At 39.5% G+C, this 17,929-nt stretch overlaps 4 protein-coding genes across 8 annotated transcripts in view; all 4 read left to right on the top strand.

Annotated features, from left to right (window-relative positions):
* LOC111326965 (uncharacterized) overlaps nucleotides 1-17,029 on the top strand; it is a 60,074-nt gene extending 43,045 nt beyond the window's left edge. For all 5 annotated transcript variants that reach the window (XM_088742762.1, XM_088742764.1, XM_088742763.1 and 2 more), the window contains 2 exons: nucleotides 13,331-13,438; nucleotides 14,402-17,029. In XM_088742762.1, the coding sequence (XP_088598888.1) occupies nucleotides 13,331-13,438; nucleotides 14,402-16,180 (1,887 nt within the window). In that variant the 3' untranslated portion in view covers nucleotides 16,181-17,029. The remainder of the gene's footprint in view (nucleotides 1-13,330; nucleotides 13,439-14,401) is intronic.
* Nucleotides 1,043-5,021, top strand: LOC111326956 (adenosine receptor A2b-like). Its single transcript, XM_088742770.1, has one exon. The coding sequence runs from the start codon at nucleotides 1,111-1,113 to the stop codon at nucleotides 2,080-2,082; it is 972 nt and encodes a 323-aa protein (XP_088598896.1). The 5' UTR covers nucleotides 1,043-1,110; the 3' UTR covers nucleotides 2,083-5,021.
* LOC148717405 (alpha-1A adrenergic receptor-like) lies at nucleotides 5,878-7,495 on the top strand. The gene has a single exon (XM_088742769.1). It carries the CDS (start codon nucleotides 6,439-6,441, stop codon nucleotides 7,456-7,458), a length of 1,020 nt encoding a protein of 339 aa, XP_088598895.1. The 5' UTR covers nucleotides 5,878-6,438; the 3' UTR covers nucleotides 7,459-7,495.
* Nucleotides 10,844-13,323, top strand: LOC148717404 (octopamine receptor beta-1R-like). Its single transcript, XM_088742773.1, has one exon. It carries the CDS (start codon nucleotides 11,233-11,235, stop codon nucleotides 12,166-12,168), a length of 936 nt encoding a protein of 311 aa, XP_088598899.1. The 5' UTR covers nucleotides 10,844-11,232; the 3' UTR covers nucleotides 12,169-13,323.
* Nucleotides 17,030-17,929: the final 900 nt, after the last annotated feature.

Here is a 17,929-nt window from a genome sequence, read left to right as displayed (position 1 = left end):
GGAAACGTAAAGTAATTTTGCATAGTTAATAATTTTGATAGACAATAACATTATTTCGAGTGCAATTTGGCTCAAATAAGCACAACAAATTTCTCAAAGACAACAAAAGTGCACAAGCCCGTTGGGTCAAGTGTAATTTGCGGTCTTCAAAAATTTTACAAGTGCGCAATTTTTTCATGTACGTTATTGCATGAAAAAAAGTACTTGTTTTCAGCCAATCAGACGTGCGTAATTTCATCGTGTATATTATTAAATGCAGTAGATGAATTACCAAAGTGACAGCTTCATAAGTGAAAAGTAAACTTAATAATAGCAAAACTTTGGAGTCCATTTGCCTGGAGACTTCTAATCACTCTTGTCTCGATTTTGGCGGATTATTCAATAAAGCAGGATAGTGGATCATAATTTGTTTTTATATCTTTCTGTCCTGAAACAAATCCATCGTCATTGCGAAAACCGTTCTTTTCTGTCAATTGCGATTTCAATTTAAGACCAAGTTAATTAAAGAATATGACCTTTGGAAATGGAAAGGGAAGTTCAGCGCAAGCAATTACCATGTCAGTAATTTTCCAGCGTGTCAGGTTTATCATGTTTACATAGACTCGGAACTAGTCAGCTCGAATGAGCACCACAAACCGCGTAATATCAAGCCAAAATTTAATAATAAATCGATTTAAAAGAAATACATTTATTATTACCAATCAGAACAAACGCAAATCAAGTCTTTATCTCGAAGCTAAATTCAGAAATCTTGGCGGGTCGTTAAAACAGTCTCACTTTACAGGTTAGAAAATTCTTTTAACAGATTCTCCAGGTAAGTGGATTCACAGGTAGACTATGAAATAACTTCATTCTCACTTCGATTCTGCTAAAAAAATGGTTTGAAACAGATTTACCGGACGCTGTTAAATCAATGTATAGTATTTATGTCACGAATCTTGTCATCAAATAAATCTATCAATAGGAGGTAACGCCTGTTTGATAAACGAGACAATTTAAACAGATCTGATAACTAAGAAACTGAAACCGAGGTTGGAAAATGAAAAGCTCGAAGGGCCGGGATTCGTAGTATTGCAAAAATTTTCATGCTTCTGCGAATAATGTAAGGTCATGAAAAATCCACTTTGCGACGAACTCTTGCTTCTTCAGCCAACAACAACTGATGTAGAAGACTTGTATTCATGTTACATCTCCAACTTTACTTTCAACGCTTTCCTTATCATTACCACCGTTGTGTTTAATAGCGTCACAATACAAGCATTAAGAAGGGCTTCATTTTTGCCAAAACCCCTAAAGACATTTCTTTTAAGCCTGGCTGTCTCGGATCTCGGGGTTGGTGTTGTGGCACAACCTTTATATCTTCTTTTACTGGTCAGATGGCTTCAGAAGAACAATGAATACTATCCGAGCTGTGCTTTGTATACCGTGTATGCGCTCACTGGCATTTTCTTTTCCGTGTCTTCATTTTTCGGTGTCATGGCTCTGAGTGCGGACAGATTTCTGGCCATTCATCTCCATCTCAGGTACAAGGAGTGTGTAACTCACAAGCGTGTTGTCTCTGGGGTGGTAACCTTGTGGGTTTTGAGTATAATTCTCTCGCTGTTCATGCTATGGGTGTTGCCGAATGTTGCAACAGCAGTGCACACTACCGTTTGCGTTGCTTGTCTTTCGATCTCAGCAGTGTTTTATTCCAAGATTTACCTAGCTGTGCGACGCCACAAAAATCAAATCCAAGTTCTACAGGTACAAAAACGAAAACAAGATGTAATAACAACGACCACAGATTTAACAAGAAGCAGAAAATCAGCGATAGGTACATTCTACGTGTATCTAATGTTTTTTATTTGCTACGTGCCTCTGGTATGTACCTTTGCTGCTACGCTCGCCTTTGACTCAAGCAGCGCCATAAAGATATCTACAATTTCTTCATGGACTCTGGTGTTCTTCAATTCGTCTTTGAACCCCGCTATTTACTGCTGGAAGTTGAGACACCTTAGACATGAAATTATTGACCTGCTGCCAAATTTTATTCCAAACTACAGAAGACGGGAGCCGCGCATCCCAGTGAGAAAGTGTGAGTGATTTTCTCGGATGGAAATGTGGAAAGCCAGCGATATTTCATGGCACAATTCATCGTGAAGAAGAAAATGAATTGCACATATTTAAGATTAAGTTAACAGACTACTTAAACCACATTTTTTCGTGTCACATTCCGGTCGATTTTCCTAAAAATATCACCCACATGAACTGGGAAGGTGGATATCGACGAAGGTGCACTATCGGAAAATAATTATGTATCTTTAACTTTTGATCAGCGCGCTTTTTCGATGCACGAAGAACAGAAAAGAGATGGAACATTTTCAAAGGTGTGTTATTCAGTTGTAAGTAGAGCTAAGAAAGAGCCTTTTCGAAAAATACAATAAACAATGGTAATTTGTTTAACCCTCCCACTCGAAAATTACGAGTCAGTCATAATGTCGTCGTATCCATCTCCCTGCTCGCGCGTGTGCATTCAATGGGACTACCATGACTGCCCGTTCGATTGAACTTTAGTAAACAATACATGCTGTTTTATCAACTCCGCTGTAAGTAAGTTAATTGACAGTCGGAACGTCAATCATCCGAAAAGAGTCCACAGTGAAGGAAATAGAGGGGGTAAGTTTCTAAAGAAACTGTGGTGCTGCGTCAGTGGGCGTAACAAGGTAATTTGGTTTTATCAACTAAGTTGAAATTGTAAATTGGCCACCGTTAAGAGTTAAAAAGCTAACGTTTCGAACGTTAGCCCTTCGTCATTGGCTCTGATGTAGGGCTAACGCTCGAAACGTCAGCTTTTCACTCTTTGCGGTGGCCAATCATTACAATTTCAACTTGGTCACGGAAATACTCGAGACCCTACTTGACAGTTATCATTATGCTCTATTATAGACTTAAAGTTAGATTTTACAGTTGTTAACTATTAAATGGTGAGCAAAGATATGAGCTTTTCTTTTTTTTTTTTTTTCCTGACAATGTTTTGGTTCTTGTTTGTTAAGTATTGTTGCTCTACACAAACTTTGAGAGGTAAAGCTCTCGGTGTCGGTCAATGAAAACATACAGAGAACTTACGAACGTGACCTAGCTTGTTGATTGAAATGAAGGACGACTGTTTCCAAAGATGGCCGAACCCTCGACTTAGTGATATGTTCGACGGATGCATTTTCCCTGAGCTCTAAAAGGCTTGTTGTAGGTTGACCATTAAAGTGAAAAAAGTACGCCGGAAATTGATTGCTGTAGAGCTTGTGCGCTGACTGACATCCCCCTCACGTCAAACAGATGTGTTTTCTCTAGTTTGATTGGCTTGGTATGAAAGATCAGCTATTATCGATTGTATGCAATATCTTAACGTTACTCTGTGCACTTACTTTTAGCATCACCTCAGGGGAAATTTGTAATCAAGACAAATTGAGCCCGAATGTTTTTGTTAACACTTCCCCTCCAACGAGGATCTTAAGAGTATTTAACACCATCATAGACGATCTATTATTGTCAGTTAAGAATCTTCTGGGGGTCGTCATGAAAAATAAACTCTGCGAAGGGCTCTTGGTACTGCAGCCGGCAAGATCTGAGGTTAAACACTTATATTCATGGTACGTTACTTACTGTGTCTTAAAACGCTTTACTGTCCATCACCGCCATCATATTTAACAGCGTCACAGTACTTGCGTTAAAAAGAACTTCATCGTTGTCAAAACCTCTAAGAACACTTCTTATGAGTTTAGCCATTTCGGACCTTGGAGTTGGTTTACTGGTTCATCCTTCATGCACAGTGTTGCTAATCACATTTTTACAGTCGAACCCTGGGAGCGGCCAGATCTGTTCCATATACACCGCGTTTGCGCTTTCTGGGACTTTATTTTCTTCAGCTTCGTTTTTTGGGATCACGGCCCTAAGTGCAGACCGATTTCTTGCCATTCAGGTTCATCTCAGGTACAAGGAGCTCGTTACTCACAAATATGTGGTTTCTTCTGTGATGTCCGTATGGTTTTTAAGAGCAAGTTTTTCCCCATTGAAAATATTAACATCGCCGACGATTTCTAGTGCACTTCTTGCTTCTATTGGCATCGTCTGCCTCATGGTGTCGGGAATTTTCTACTGTAAGATATTTTTAACCGTGATCCGACACAGAAGTCAAATTCAAGTTCTACAACCACAGAATGTCGAGATGGTCACAAATTTTGCTATAGGCAGAAAATCAGCGGTCGGCACATTTTATGTCTATCTCGTGTTTTTGATCTGCTACTTCCGCTACTTTGCATTTTTGCTGTGGCACCAGACTCTGGAAGACCAAACGCCGCTTTTAAGATATCTCTGGTATCTTCATGGACTCTGGTATTTCTTAACTCGTCAATAAACCCTCTTATTTACTGCTGGAAGATAAAGCACGTTCGACAGGCTGTGATAGGCACTCTGCGAAATCTATTTCTAGCTAACAACTGAGGAGCTCGATTCGAAACCAATCTACAAAAGACCAAAGAATACGCCGAAAAAAGAATATTGTTGCGACCGCAATTCTCATAAGAAGGGGACACTATGGAGAAAATACTACCATTTTTCAGCCTGGTCCTCAGACTTTGCATAGGTGTTGAAGTCAATAATTGATAAAAGTCATCGGGAATTTGAGCTCGAATAATGTATATTGGTTACTGCTCTTTCTTTTTCTTTTTTTTATTCATCGTTTGGAGTTTAAAAGACAGGTACGTTTATACGCGACCGTGGTTTCCTTATAAACCATAGATTCAAGACCTTATCAATGATAAGTATTAATTACACAGTTTTCCGTAGATTAGTAAAAGAGGGATTTTACAAATGCAATTAGCACTTATACTCGATAATTAGTAAGAAAGTCGTATTCTTGTCATTAACAACACTTAGGACGGACATGCGTATTTTTCCTCACTTATATGACCCACGTGACAGATTTGCCGGACAACAGGGCTCGTGTTCGTAATCTAATAAAATTGAAGTACGTACACATTAGTAAATGTTTTATCGATTCCATTTTGATAAGTTACCGCTGGAATATTATATATCCAATCATGAGTAAGCAATCAGGAAATGACGAAGAGATGACTCGACAGTTGTAATTTTCGACGCCAGCTCAGATTTTTTTCAAGGCGATTTAAATTGTCGTTACGGTCGTAAGTACGTTATGTTTTTATAAGTTAGACCGATATTGATAACCTCATCTCTAAAGGTCTGTGTAAAGCAGCGATAACCGACAGTTTTTTTTTTTTTTTTTTACAGTTTTCTCGTTCATAAAGCACAGTTGAATTTTATCTTTTTGACAAGATGTAAAAATGTTATGAATTTTATCTTTTTGACAAGATGTAAAAAGATTTACATTAATTCTTTGCGGGACAGCTTTTGTCGAACACAGCCCACGGCAGCGGAAGCTAGATCTCACGGACTGAAGAAGCGTGAACTAAATTGTTTGCTCTCTAATGTGACATTTTCTAACCCCAGTTTTGTTTTAGACGCAGCATTATTCAAATGCAGTCTATCGCTGAGATTTTTGTAGCTCGCACCACGGGTTGCAATGCATTCAGAGTGAAATTGTGTCTACGAAAAATTTAGAAGCGGAATTTCTTTCTATTGTTTATCTTCTGTGGACAGTTGGAATATCTGTCATCCAATTAGGGGAAAGAAATGAAGGAAATGATCTAGGAGCATGGGTAAACACTCATTACACTTTCGAAGCTTGATCCCTTTAGCTTGTATTATTTTAAGTAGTCAGCAGTAAAGATGTAACCTGAAAAAAGGAAAAATAATCTTTATGACTGTATTGCTAAGCACTTAGATATACTTAGGGTCATGGTTTTGTGAAATTAATTCTGTGGTAGACTTATTGATGGATGGAGATCGTCTGCGCTATCTAAACCTTTATCTGCAAACAGGTGTTTTCCCTCTAGGATTTAAATGATCAAGTAATGAAAGATGGATACGGATAAATTTTCTGCTGTGAGTGTGTTTACATTTGGAACATTATTTATCGCATCTTGAAGTAGGTATCAATGGAAATTAAGATATTCAGGTTGGAAGCGTTTTCGCCGTGGGTGCAAGCACTGTTTTCGACAAGAACGGTACACAATTTCAATTTTTTAAGATGAATGATTTATTACATGTCGGTCTAATTGGACCAAGCCGCCGACTGAGGTCCGTAGTTGTCTAAGACGTTATATAACACATTGTTTTATTCTTCTGTTTGCACTTGATGACTCTGGCGACGTTGGGGCCAAATTAGTACAAAATTCTGTTTACTTGCTTTTTTGACCGCCAAAGGTTAAGTGATAACTCTTTCAGAATTGTGCGGGGATTTTTTTAAACTTTTCCCGTTTGCCGGTAACCGTAGGATATCAAAAGTTCAAGAACATCTGCTGTTTTCTTGATCTGGAGAACGTCATGAAAACTCCACTGTGCGACGAGCTTTTGCGATTTCAGCCCGAAAGAACTGAAGAAGAATCATTAAATTCATGGCACATTGCAAATTGTTTCTTAAACGTTTTGTTATCCTTCACTGCCATCGTATTTAACAGCGTCACAATCCAAGCGCTGAGAAGACCCTCCTCGTTGTCAAAAACTCTGAAAACGCTACTCCTAAGTGCGGTTGTCTCTGATCTTGGAGTTGGTTTACTAGTTCATCCTTTACTCGTCATGTTGTTGGTAAAATGGCTACAGGTGAACTCTGGAGGCGGCCCGACTTGTTCAACGTACGCTGCGTTTATTGTCTCAGGGATCCTCTTTTCTTCAGCCTCGTTTTTCGGTGTCATGGCTTTGAGTGCCGACAGATTTCTGGCCATTCATCTCCATCTCAGGTACTCTGAGCTCGTGACTCACAAGCGTGTTGTTTTTGCAGTTTTATCCACCTGGGTCCTTTGTGTAGTTCTTTCCATAATCAGATTCTTTTTCGCTTCAGTTACAGCCATTGGGATTGTTACTGCTGTTGGAATTGCCTGTCTTGTCGCCTCAGCATTGTTTTATTGCAATATTTATTTAGCTGTGCGGCGCCACAAGAAGCAAATTCAATCTCTAAATGTTCAGCAAAAAGGCGATGCCGAAATGCTCGCAAATCGACTTGCCCGTGGCAGAAAATCAGCGGTCGGTACATTCTACGGTTTTCTCGTGTTTTTAATGTGCTACTCGCCAATGTTTTGTTTATTTGCTGCCAGACCAATTTTCTCCGGATCAAAGGGAACTCTTAGCTTAGTTTTTTTGTTCACGTGGACTATGGTGCTGCTTAACTCAACATTGAATCCAGTTATTTACTTCTGGAAGATGAGGCAAATACGACGCGCCATTATGGACATATTGCGGATTACATATCAAATTCCCAGAAGAAGCATTCGCTTTGACTCCAAAACGCAAACAAGGGCTACAGCAGTAGCTTTAAATTCAATTGTAGACCGTAAGGGCTCTCAATAAAGCAGAGTGTGAGAGACAACACATTAACACATTAAAATGTAGGTTTACTACCAACACTTTATCATAACATTCTTCTTAGGGAAGAATGATCTCCATAAATAAAAATGGCCTTACTGTTGCTTGTTGGACGCTTTGAGAACAAACGTCGGAAAAATCATCTTCCGTGGTAATTATGATAAAGGCAGATTCTGGCCGAAATATTTTAAGGAAAACAATACCTACATATTTGCTTTCACAAGAACCTGAAACTGCTTAATATTGTGCCTGCAGGATTTAAAATCACAAAATATCCTTTGGCGTAAACGAATTTTACAATGAAGACTTATGCGTTACCGGGTACATTTTAGTGCTTTCACTACCTTATTATATTTGACAGCACCTCATTTCACAGAACAGGAAACAGAGAATGAGCAGTAGTGATGTTCTACCTCAACATCGTGTGTTTAATCGCTATATGTGCAGTTGGTATGCATCTTTTTGGCCATACTTGCTTTTGACTCATACTAAAGATATCTACAATCATTTTTCTTGTCTATGCTACATACTCGAGAGTTAGTCTGTAATTCATAACTTCACAACAATATCACCGAGATCTCGCGTGCAATGTTGAACGATCACGGTGACCGTCACTCGCATGTACCTTTTTGGCGATTCCTGCTTTTGACTCAGACTGGTATTAAGATATCTACAATTGATGATTGTTTATTCTTTGTACTGGAGAGTTAGTCTGTAATTCATAACTTCACCACGACATCACCGAAATCTTGCATGCAATTTTGAACGATCACCTGGTCGATTTAATGGAAGTTAAAAATAGAGATCATTCAATTAACTCCCTCTTGAGTCAGTTGACAATCGGAATATAAATTACCTTAATAATTAATTGCAAAAAAGTGAAGACAACATCCGGGCATAATTGTCAGATCGACGCTTCTTTCAATTTGCAGATGTTAACCAATCATTTACCTTTCCACTTCCAAGATCTGATCAGTAATTCTCCCTACTGTCTGTCATACGATTCTTGATATGCTTTAGTGTGACAGCGTGATGCTGTTAGTGAGTTTAACATGCGCTGCTCAGTACTTGACTGTGTAGCCGCGCGATGCGGTTCCAGTCAAGACCCACAAATTGACATTTGCTCACTATAGAGTCTCCAGTAGCTCAGTGGTTAGAGCATTGGACTAGATAACGGAGGGTCGTGGATTCAAATCCCATCTGGGACTTGGATTTTTTTTTCGACAATACGTTAAAAGTGTTGTTTGTTTCATCTTACATTCTCATACGATTCTTATTATGTTAGTTCGAAGAATTTGGTATTAGATCAACTAATGATCCCCTAATTGATATTTGTCTTTATTGTCATCACTTTTCTGCGGGCCTGATAGAAGTAGAAATTCTATCGTAGGTTTTTATGGTAGGTAAAAGGTTAAGGTGATTCCTTAGTAATGCACTGCGCACCCTGTTCTGCGCATGAAAATCACGTAGTCAGGAGATAAAGCGCGTGCGCATTACGAGAACGCAGTACTGTTTTTCAATCTTTGGGCCAAGTAAAGACGTAAGATGGTCTTTTGTTTTTGAACGAGCACAGTGACTTTTATTTTTTGTTGCACAAGTTTGGTGTACAAATTTAAAAAACTGAAGAGAAAGAAAGATATAGCTAAAAGCATACACGGCATTAGCTAAATTTGCCATCTGCAAACGACTGTGTGTTCTTGAATTTGTTTCGCGAAAATCTGAGGATAAGGTATTTATAAATGATTTGGATATATCAACAAAGTTGAAATGGTAAATTGGCCACCGTAACGATTACAAAAGCTGACGTTTCGAGCGTTAGCCCTTCGTCGGAGCGAATAGGGGAATTGTGGGTTGTGTGTGCTTTTAAAGGAAGAAAATGGAGCTACGTTATTGGTGGGAACATGGCAACGAGAAAAATACGAATAAATTAGTGGAATGAAAAGCATTCGTTGATCCCTGTGGGATTTAGATTGCCGGTTTGAAAGATGAGCTTTTTGTTCAAGAGTTTTACGGCTTTCCGTGCTACCTAAGTGTAAGGAAAGACCGCAGATTGCCATATGTTGCTTAGAATGATTAGGTAAATTAAAATGTCTAGCACTGGTTTCGATGTGTCCTTGTCATTCTTTTCCACGTCTCGAAGGTGTTCTCGGAATCGGTCACCTAGTCTTCTGCCTGTTTCGCCGATGTATATCTTTTTGCAATAAGTGCAAGTTATGCAATAGATTACATTGGCGGAGGTGCACGTGAAGTGATCGGTGATCTTAATGGATCGTTTAGGTCCCGATATTTTATCAGTGTTGTGAATGAAAGGACACGTTTTGCATCGTGCACGAGCGCATTTAAAAGTGCCTGGTTGGTCATTAGTCTGAAAAGAACTTCTGACCAAAAAATTGCCTATGTTTTTGTCGCGTTTGAGTGAAACGAGCGGAGGCTGCGAAAAGATAGTGCTTGTCTCTGGATCGTTTTTAAGTAATTTAAAGTTTTTAAGAATGATGGATTTAACTTAGTGGTTGTGAGAGTGAAACGTGAGAGTAAATGGAATGAGGTCGGAATCTTCCTTCTGCGACGTTTGTAGTGCTGAATGTCGATCAATAAGTTGGACGCGGTGGTAACCCGCTTGAACGACAGAAACAGGGTAACGCTCGAAACGTCAGCTTTTGTAATCGTTACGGTGGCCAATTTGCCATTTCAACTTTGTTGATATATCCAAATTATTTCGTTACTCCCACCGACGCAGTCCCAAACAGTTTCTTTCGAAACTATCAGCCTTTATTTATTTATAAATGACTTCAATTAGAGTCGGTTGACAGTTAGAACTCTTTATACCACAACATCTGTGTACTGGTGTTAATTCATTTCCTAAGGCGCCGACAAAGTCGTGCATATTTGGCAGGCACCTGCTGTTCCATCGACTTAAAAATTAATTTTTGTAGATGTTTTTATTTACTTTACGTTAAGTCATTTGACAGTTGGAATACTAAGTACCCTTTACATAACCTCTCAGGCTCTTTCTGGCTTTCTTTTTTTGTTATTGTAAGGAGTTCGCTATTGTTATTGAAGTCGTTCGTTAGGTGGGTTAGCGCTAAAAACCACAACACTGCTTTTTAAGCACTCGACAGCTCAAAGATACAATGATTCTTCCTCGATCCGTTTATGAAAATGGTAGTTATTTAAACACATGAGATAACGAACCAGAAACGGAGTTTCAAAAGAAAGCTAGAATTAACAATTAAGCTCTAAAGTTCACGATACAGCATTGTTAACGAGCGAAAGATTGTCATCACTTAATAATGCCTGCTCGCGAAAATTTCGCATAATTATTGAAACAGTTTTCTTTCGTTTTGTGTTATTTTGTTCTGCTGAGTACAGCATCACTCGATACACTGCGTCGGCATCCAAATTTTTTTCTTTTATCCTTGCATATTGAGCAAGATCCTCATTTTCCATTCATACTCCAGTTCTTCCGCTTAAAAATGTGTTTAAAACTTTTAAGATGATTTCTAGATCTTCTCGCCTTGAGCTGCTATCGTTCTTAATTGAAAAAAAATACAGGACATCTGTTTCAGCCAGATAAATGACATCAGACATCAGAAACAAACAAGTTGTTGAATAAATTTTGTTAATTAGATGTAGCCACATCGGTGACTTTAACGCGATGCTCAGATTTGATCAAACTGTGAACGCGTGGTTCACTGATGCCACAGCTTAAACCCACGCAGCTTTAGAAAAATACTTCACATATCCCTTTTTCTTATCATCATGAAAAATCCTCTTTGTCGCGAGCTGTTGCTGTCTTGGCCCACAGGAAATGAGTATGTTGAGTTATATCCATGGTACTTTGCCAATTGCGTTTTCAACTCGTTCTTGTCTATCTCCGCCATCACATTTAATTGTGTCACCATCAACGCGCTGAGAAAAACGTCATCGTTGTCAGAGACTCTAAAAACACTTCTCCTGAACCTGGCTGTGTCCGATCTTGCTGTTGGTTTACTGGCCCAACCTTTAAACATCGTTTTGATGCTCAAATGGTTACAGATGAACGCAAGAAGCGGCCCGACTTGTCCTACTTATACTGCGTTTATTTTCATCGGAATCCTCTTTTCTGCAGCTTCGTTTTTTGGTGTTATGGCTTTGAGTGTAGACAGATTTCTTGCCATTCATTTTCATCTCCGATACAATGAGCTTGTAACTTACAAGCGTGTTGTTTCCATGGTGATCTCCTTGTGGGCGTTCAGCGCTATCCTTTCTTCGTTTACGATATCGTTTTCTTGGAATATTACCAGCGCAATTTTTGATCCAATTGGCGTTTCTTGTCTTGTGATCTCCACAGTGCTGTATTACAAGATTTTCATCGTCGTGCGACGCCAGAAAAGACAAATTCGTCTTGCGCAAATACAACAAGTAGAGCAAAATACAGAGGCTGCAACAAATCTTGCAGTTAGCAAAAAATCAGCAGCTGGGGCTTTCTATGTTTATATTGTGTTTTTGATTTGCTATTTGCCACAATTGTGTAGTTTTGCTGCAGCTACCTTTAGCTCAGGACCAAACACCGCCATTAAGATCTTTTCAATGCATTCATGGGCAGTTGTCCTCCTTAACTCATCCCTGAACCCTGTTATTTACTGCTGGAAGATGAGGCATATTCGACGCGCTATCGTGGGCGTTTTGCGAAGTGCATTTTTGAAACAACACTAATTACCTTCGTTACAAACCTATGCGCAAAAGATCTTTGACGAAGAATGGGTGAATGGTTATTGACATGAGCCAAGGGATTTAAACATCCAAGAAGAGGTTGATGTTATATTTTGCCTGGGCTATTGGCATATTGCCTAAAGATGTTCAGGATAACCTTTAATTAAAGCGATCACCATACAGAATTTATTACCTTTGTTTGATCATACTCTTTTTTTTTTTGCAAACTAAGCAGTAATTTACCTTGAGAATCGAAAGCGAGGAAACAAACTGCGCGCGAAGGGGTTACTGAGATGCGCTAGCAGAAGTGGAGAAATGAACATTACACATCCGTTGACTAAAAAAAAATGCAATTGAATGCAACTGTACGTTGCAATTTTTATCTGACAAATCATGGCTCGATTTTTTAGGCCAAACATACACAGGATAAGTACAAATGCCAAACATGGCCGACTGTACGCATTTCTACTGTCTCCGAGCATTTGAGAAGCCAGTTGATCATGAGTCAAGCAAAGGCATGTGAATTTTTAAAGATTGGGTAGTTTAACCACATCATAAGGCTTTTTCAGAATCTGTTTTACGTACGCAATGGAATCAAAGAAGCTATGCATTGAACCATTATATTTTAATGGTTTTCATGATTCCTATTATTTTCTTACACTGTACTGATGATCATCCGTCTAGAAAATTACCGAGATGGTGGCACAACAAGAAAGAAGTTGTTCGTTTCTTTTCCTTTTCAAGCCAAGCCAACGAAAGATGTATAATAGAACAAGGTCTTTGGTATTCACAGATACTAGCGTTATTCTTCTTCTGCGCTTTATACATTTCGAAATCTTCTCAGTCCATAAAATCTCACATAAAAGAAGCCAAAACTAAGCCTTCTAAACCGAGCAGGCTCGGTGGCAAAAGGGGTTCTGATCAGGTAAAAAGATTGCAACGTAAAAGCCTCGTTCCTATGTCTCTCTCCTCCCCACTCCAGGGACCCGGGGGACAAGATTGACACTAAAGAATATCGCTTTTGCGAAGAAACAAAGTAAGCATCCCTGATAGGACCACCTTTTTTAGTCTCATTTTGCGATTACTTGTGATGAGACATCTAGTAATATTTTTAAGGCGTAGCGATGAATCAAACGTTATAAAAAGGTACATCCTTTTCTTTTAGGATGGCAAATTCCCCATATGTTACGCTGCCATGCACGGCCACCTGGCTGTTGTGAAGTTTTTGCTGCAAGAGGAACTCAGCACTGAGACTTTGCTTGGAGACCGAAAGGTATTGTGTTATTTTTACTTAACTTTGGGATTTTCGGCCACGTCAAACTATCAAAGCTGTGTTCCGGGAAAGAATCTGGAAAGAAATTCCCATCGAAAAAATAACAACTTGAAATAAAGTAAAATCAGGCTCTAAATGTGCCATCCATTCGGATTAGCCCTTAACTCTCCAACATCAATGTGAATATTCTCTACGCATTTTAAATGGTGCTGAGAATGATTATTTGATTAATAGTCAAGAGTTTCTTAAGTTGATGATCATTTCCTTTAACCTCATCACCTTTATACAGTGGAACCTCGATTTAACGAAGTGCTAAGGGACTGGGGAAATTGGTTCGTTATATCGAGGTCCTGTGGCATACATTTTACTGTAACTTTAGCCGAGCTGAAACTGAAATATCGTCCGTTATACCGAGGATTTCGTTATATAGAGCTTCGTTAAATCGAGGTTCCACTGCATTTGATTCAGAAATGATAGTGTAAGGAGAGGGTAAATGCTTGTCGCTTTGACAGGTCAAAGAGTTTAAAAAGGTCACCGAGTGGAGTAGAATGCTAAGACTCCTGTTCTTTTGCCTTTTTGTTTGTTTGTTTGTTTGTTTGTCTGGAATGATATAACTGAAGACATAAAGCTTCTTCCTCTGAAACGTTTTAAGAAAAACCTTGAGCTAGTACTCCTTTATATTCTTGTCAATTTATCTTTATTTTTATCACTATATTTTATGTTGGGTACAAATAAAGTTGTTGTTGTTGTTGTTGTTGTGTGTCTATTTTTGGAACAAAAAAATTAGTTAAATGATTACAACCTATAGATGAAGCTGGTCCAAAGATTTGTTCAAAAAAGAGTGGGGCTCTTTTTTTTGCTCAGCTTTTTCGCAGATGATCTTCTTGCCCATTCATTCTTCTGTAAAAAGTTCATGTGCTAAATCTTATCTTAACTTACTTGTTATCATCGTCTTTCTTGCAGTTCTTGTTTGATCTGATGGTCTGTTCACACCTGGACGAAAACGAATCAGTCATCGACTTCATTCTGCAGTGCCCCGCACCTATTTACGCCGCAGCGAAACTCTCAAAGCACTACCGCAACGAGTCCACGAGGGAAAAAGAGCGCGGACGCGACCTGTTGGCGGCGGGAGATGTCTGTGAGAACATTGCGTCCGAGTTGCTTTCTCTCGCATGCGCAGATAGCGCCGAGATACTGCTGACCGCTGTTGACGACCGGGAAGTGCCGTTCCTGGATTATCTCATTGAATGCGAGCAGAAGAAATGTGTGTCGCATCCATCTGTTCAGGTTTACCTTGGCGACGTGTGGCGTGGAGATTTTCAATGGGATGATTGGAAGTATTTCTTATTGTTTACGCTATGCCTGATGTGTCCACCGCTTTGGGCGTTTCTTTGCATTCCCTGGAACGACAGTTATCATAAGATACCAATCATAAAGTTTATTTGTCATTTGATCTCGCATTTCTACCTTATCGTACTATTTTGTTTCACTGTTGTGGTGCCCTGGACGGATTTAACCGATGACATATTGATGCCAAGGTGGTATGAGTGGCTATTACTGATCTGGTTGTCAGGGTTATTTTTATCCCAGCTCACGGATCCCCACGATCGCGCCGGACTGGGTTGGATACCGATCATTGTGCTCTTTTTGAGTTTAATTGGCATTTTTCTACATTTAGCGGCGTTCGGTCTCCATGGGCCATACAGAAGTGACGTAATATACGCTCGAAATCAGTTCTTTGCGATATCAATGATGCTTTGCTTTGCACAACTCCTGGATTTCCTCTCGTTTCATCATTTGTTCGGTCCGTGGGGGGTAATCATCCGGGATCTCATGTACGACTTGGTGCGTTTTCTTGTTATTTTATCAATCTTCATGGTTGGATTTACCGCGCACTTAGCGGCCGTCTATCGGCCCAGAGCACGCACTGAAGGTGGGCTTGGACTACAGAGCACACCGAAAAGTTTTTTCCATTGCTTCGAGCTACTTTTCTTCAGTTTGTTCGGATTGACAGAGGTCAGTAGATTAAGAATTAACGAGGAAGGTGAAAAGGAGAGCCCCGCAGAGAGCACCGTGTTTGTGTTGGCCAAAGCGACGTTCGGAATCTACAACTTGATTACAATTATCGTTCTTATTAATCTGCTCATAGCCATGATGAGCGACACTTACCAACGAATTCAAATGCAGTCTGATATGGAGTGGAAATTTGGCCGCGCTAAGCTGATTCGCAACATGAAGCGGTCTACGACTACGCCTTCTCCACTGAATCTTGTGACAAAACTCTTCTCTTACATTCGCGTACTTTACAAAGCAAAATTCAAATGTTGCCGAGCAGACATCATTGATATTCTTCGCACCGACGAACAACTTCCCGAAAGTAATTCAATGAACCCGTTATACGAAACTTCCAACTCGTGGCTTCCAAACGGAAGTATTAATCATCGCGGAAGCACATGCAGAACTGCTAGAATCGAGGAGGTCATAGACTGGAAGGCCCTCGTGAAAAAGTTTACATCTCTTCGGGGAAATACTAGCGATCTTGTGGGCGGTGGCCAAGTCAATCGCGATAAGTTAGCGTCGCCACGTGAGTCGCACGTGAACATGAGAGCGAGAACCGAATCCAGACAGGGTCGGCGGCCTGGCACTGGAATGGGTTCTACGATGTCTCTTCATCGAGTTGTCGCTGCCACGGTGAGAAAAATTGACATCGTGTCAAACATTAAAGATGCCAGTGAAGTATGATCGATAGACACTTGAATGAAGTGAAAAACGACTTTGTAAAGCAGATAAGACTTCCTATGAATTTTTTTTGACTTTGGTGAGGACAATGAAAGATAACTGGAATGTCTGTCAACCTCTATCGTCATGTCACGGTTATCACTCTTATTGTGTTCTCAAAGAAGCAGCTCGTCCTCTGTTTTTACCTGCCCTTCACCGCACTAAATTGAAACAATGTCCTTTTCTTTACGAATATGGTGAAGCAGAATATCTACATTATCCAAATGCGCAGGTTCTATCATATGCATAGGCCTCAGACATGTAGAATACTTACTTAGTGCAGAGAGGACGTTAGAAGCCTACCCTGTATTTATGAAAGGGAATGATCATATGATCACACTGTATGACCCTGTTTTGGTTTTGCGATATCTTGCATGATGTTCTTGAAGCTAAAAGAATATGTAAATCTCAACTGCACTCCTTCTTTGTCTACCCAGACTTCTCGATTAAACCTATATTTGTGAATTTAAATTTGTTTAATTGCATTCAGCTATGTTATGTTCACTGAAAATACAATGACGCACTAGCGCAAGGGTTAACTTGTTTCGAATAAGATACCGGTGTAGTTTGACTTTGTTCATACCAACGTCGTTTCCAGGGATGCTCTTCTTCTCGTCCGCTGGAGAGTGACCCTGGAAACGAGACAAACTCCTTCGCAGGGTCTATCTTTCTCTAACCATTCAGAGATGGAATTAAAAGAGAGCCTGCAAACGGGGTTGTGTTCTTAGTAATAGATCACTAAGGAATTTGTTACCAACCATCTGTTTAGTATTTACTGGACCTCGTCAAATAAAGCTTTAACTATAAAGTTAATCATACAAAGGTTCATTTTTTCTGCACCCAAGACGACAGGGTAGACTGAACATGATTTGAAGTAGAGTTCTGGGCCAGTTGGTCAAAGGCCGATTAGCTCTAACCCAGGGTTAAATTTTAATCCAGGTTTCTAAATTTCTCTAATAAAAAGCCATTTTGGGATAATTTTTCCTAGTTTTTTTTGGGACATTCAATCATCAAATTGTAGACAAATGGAATTAAGCTGAATTTTCTTTCAGAACTTTCAGATCTGAAATCAAATTTCACACTAACCCTGGGTTATCTTAACACAGCTTTGAACAACCCGGCCCTGGTTGATGACTGAGTTTTGACATCAGCTACATTATTTTGTTTATTCAGCATCTTTCATCAAAAGGTAGACCCTTTCCTATACCTAAAATCTAAACGATAGTGTTCCATTGTCTTTAGGATGTATACCCTTTCGTGGGGCTTGAAACAAGAAATATGTCTCTTGGGAGGAATGTATCCCCTCTTAATCTAATACTGAATTAGATTAAATATTTCTTGGGTTAATAAGCTATTCGTGCTACAGCCAGACAATTCCCTTCAACTAACAAGTTGTTAATTGAAGGGAATTGACTGGCTGTTTATTTTCTGTGTAGGAGAAAGGACACATTCCCACCATCAAATGAAACAAAGTGTTTTACTAAAATGAAGCAAAGTGTCGCTTTCTGTTAACGGTGACTGTGACAACTTGGATGAAAAGATTAGAGATGAGAAATCATAAAAATAGCGTAAAAAAAGTTACACCAGTTAAGCAGAGCCTCCCATTGGGATCCTGGTGGGTTACACTGTTTTCCAAATACAGTTATTCTTTTTATCCGGGTATGAACCACTCCATCCTCGGAGACCCAGGAACTGTGAGTTAATTTCAAGTTA

The sequence above is a fragment of the Stylophora pistillata genome, chromosome 13, assembly GCF_964205215.1.
Source record: "Stylophora pistillata chromosome 13, jaStyPist1.2, whole genome shotgun sequence".
Classification (NCBI taxonomy): Eukaryota; Metazoa; Cnidaria; class Anthozoa; order Scleractinia; family Pocilloporidae; genus Stylophora; species Stylophora pistillata.
Note: the sequence above shows the minus strand (reverse complement) of the source record. Positions and strands in the feature narration are given on the sequence as shown.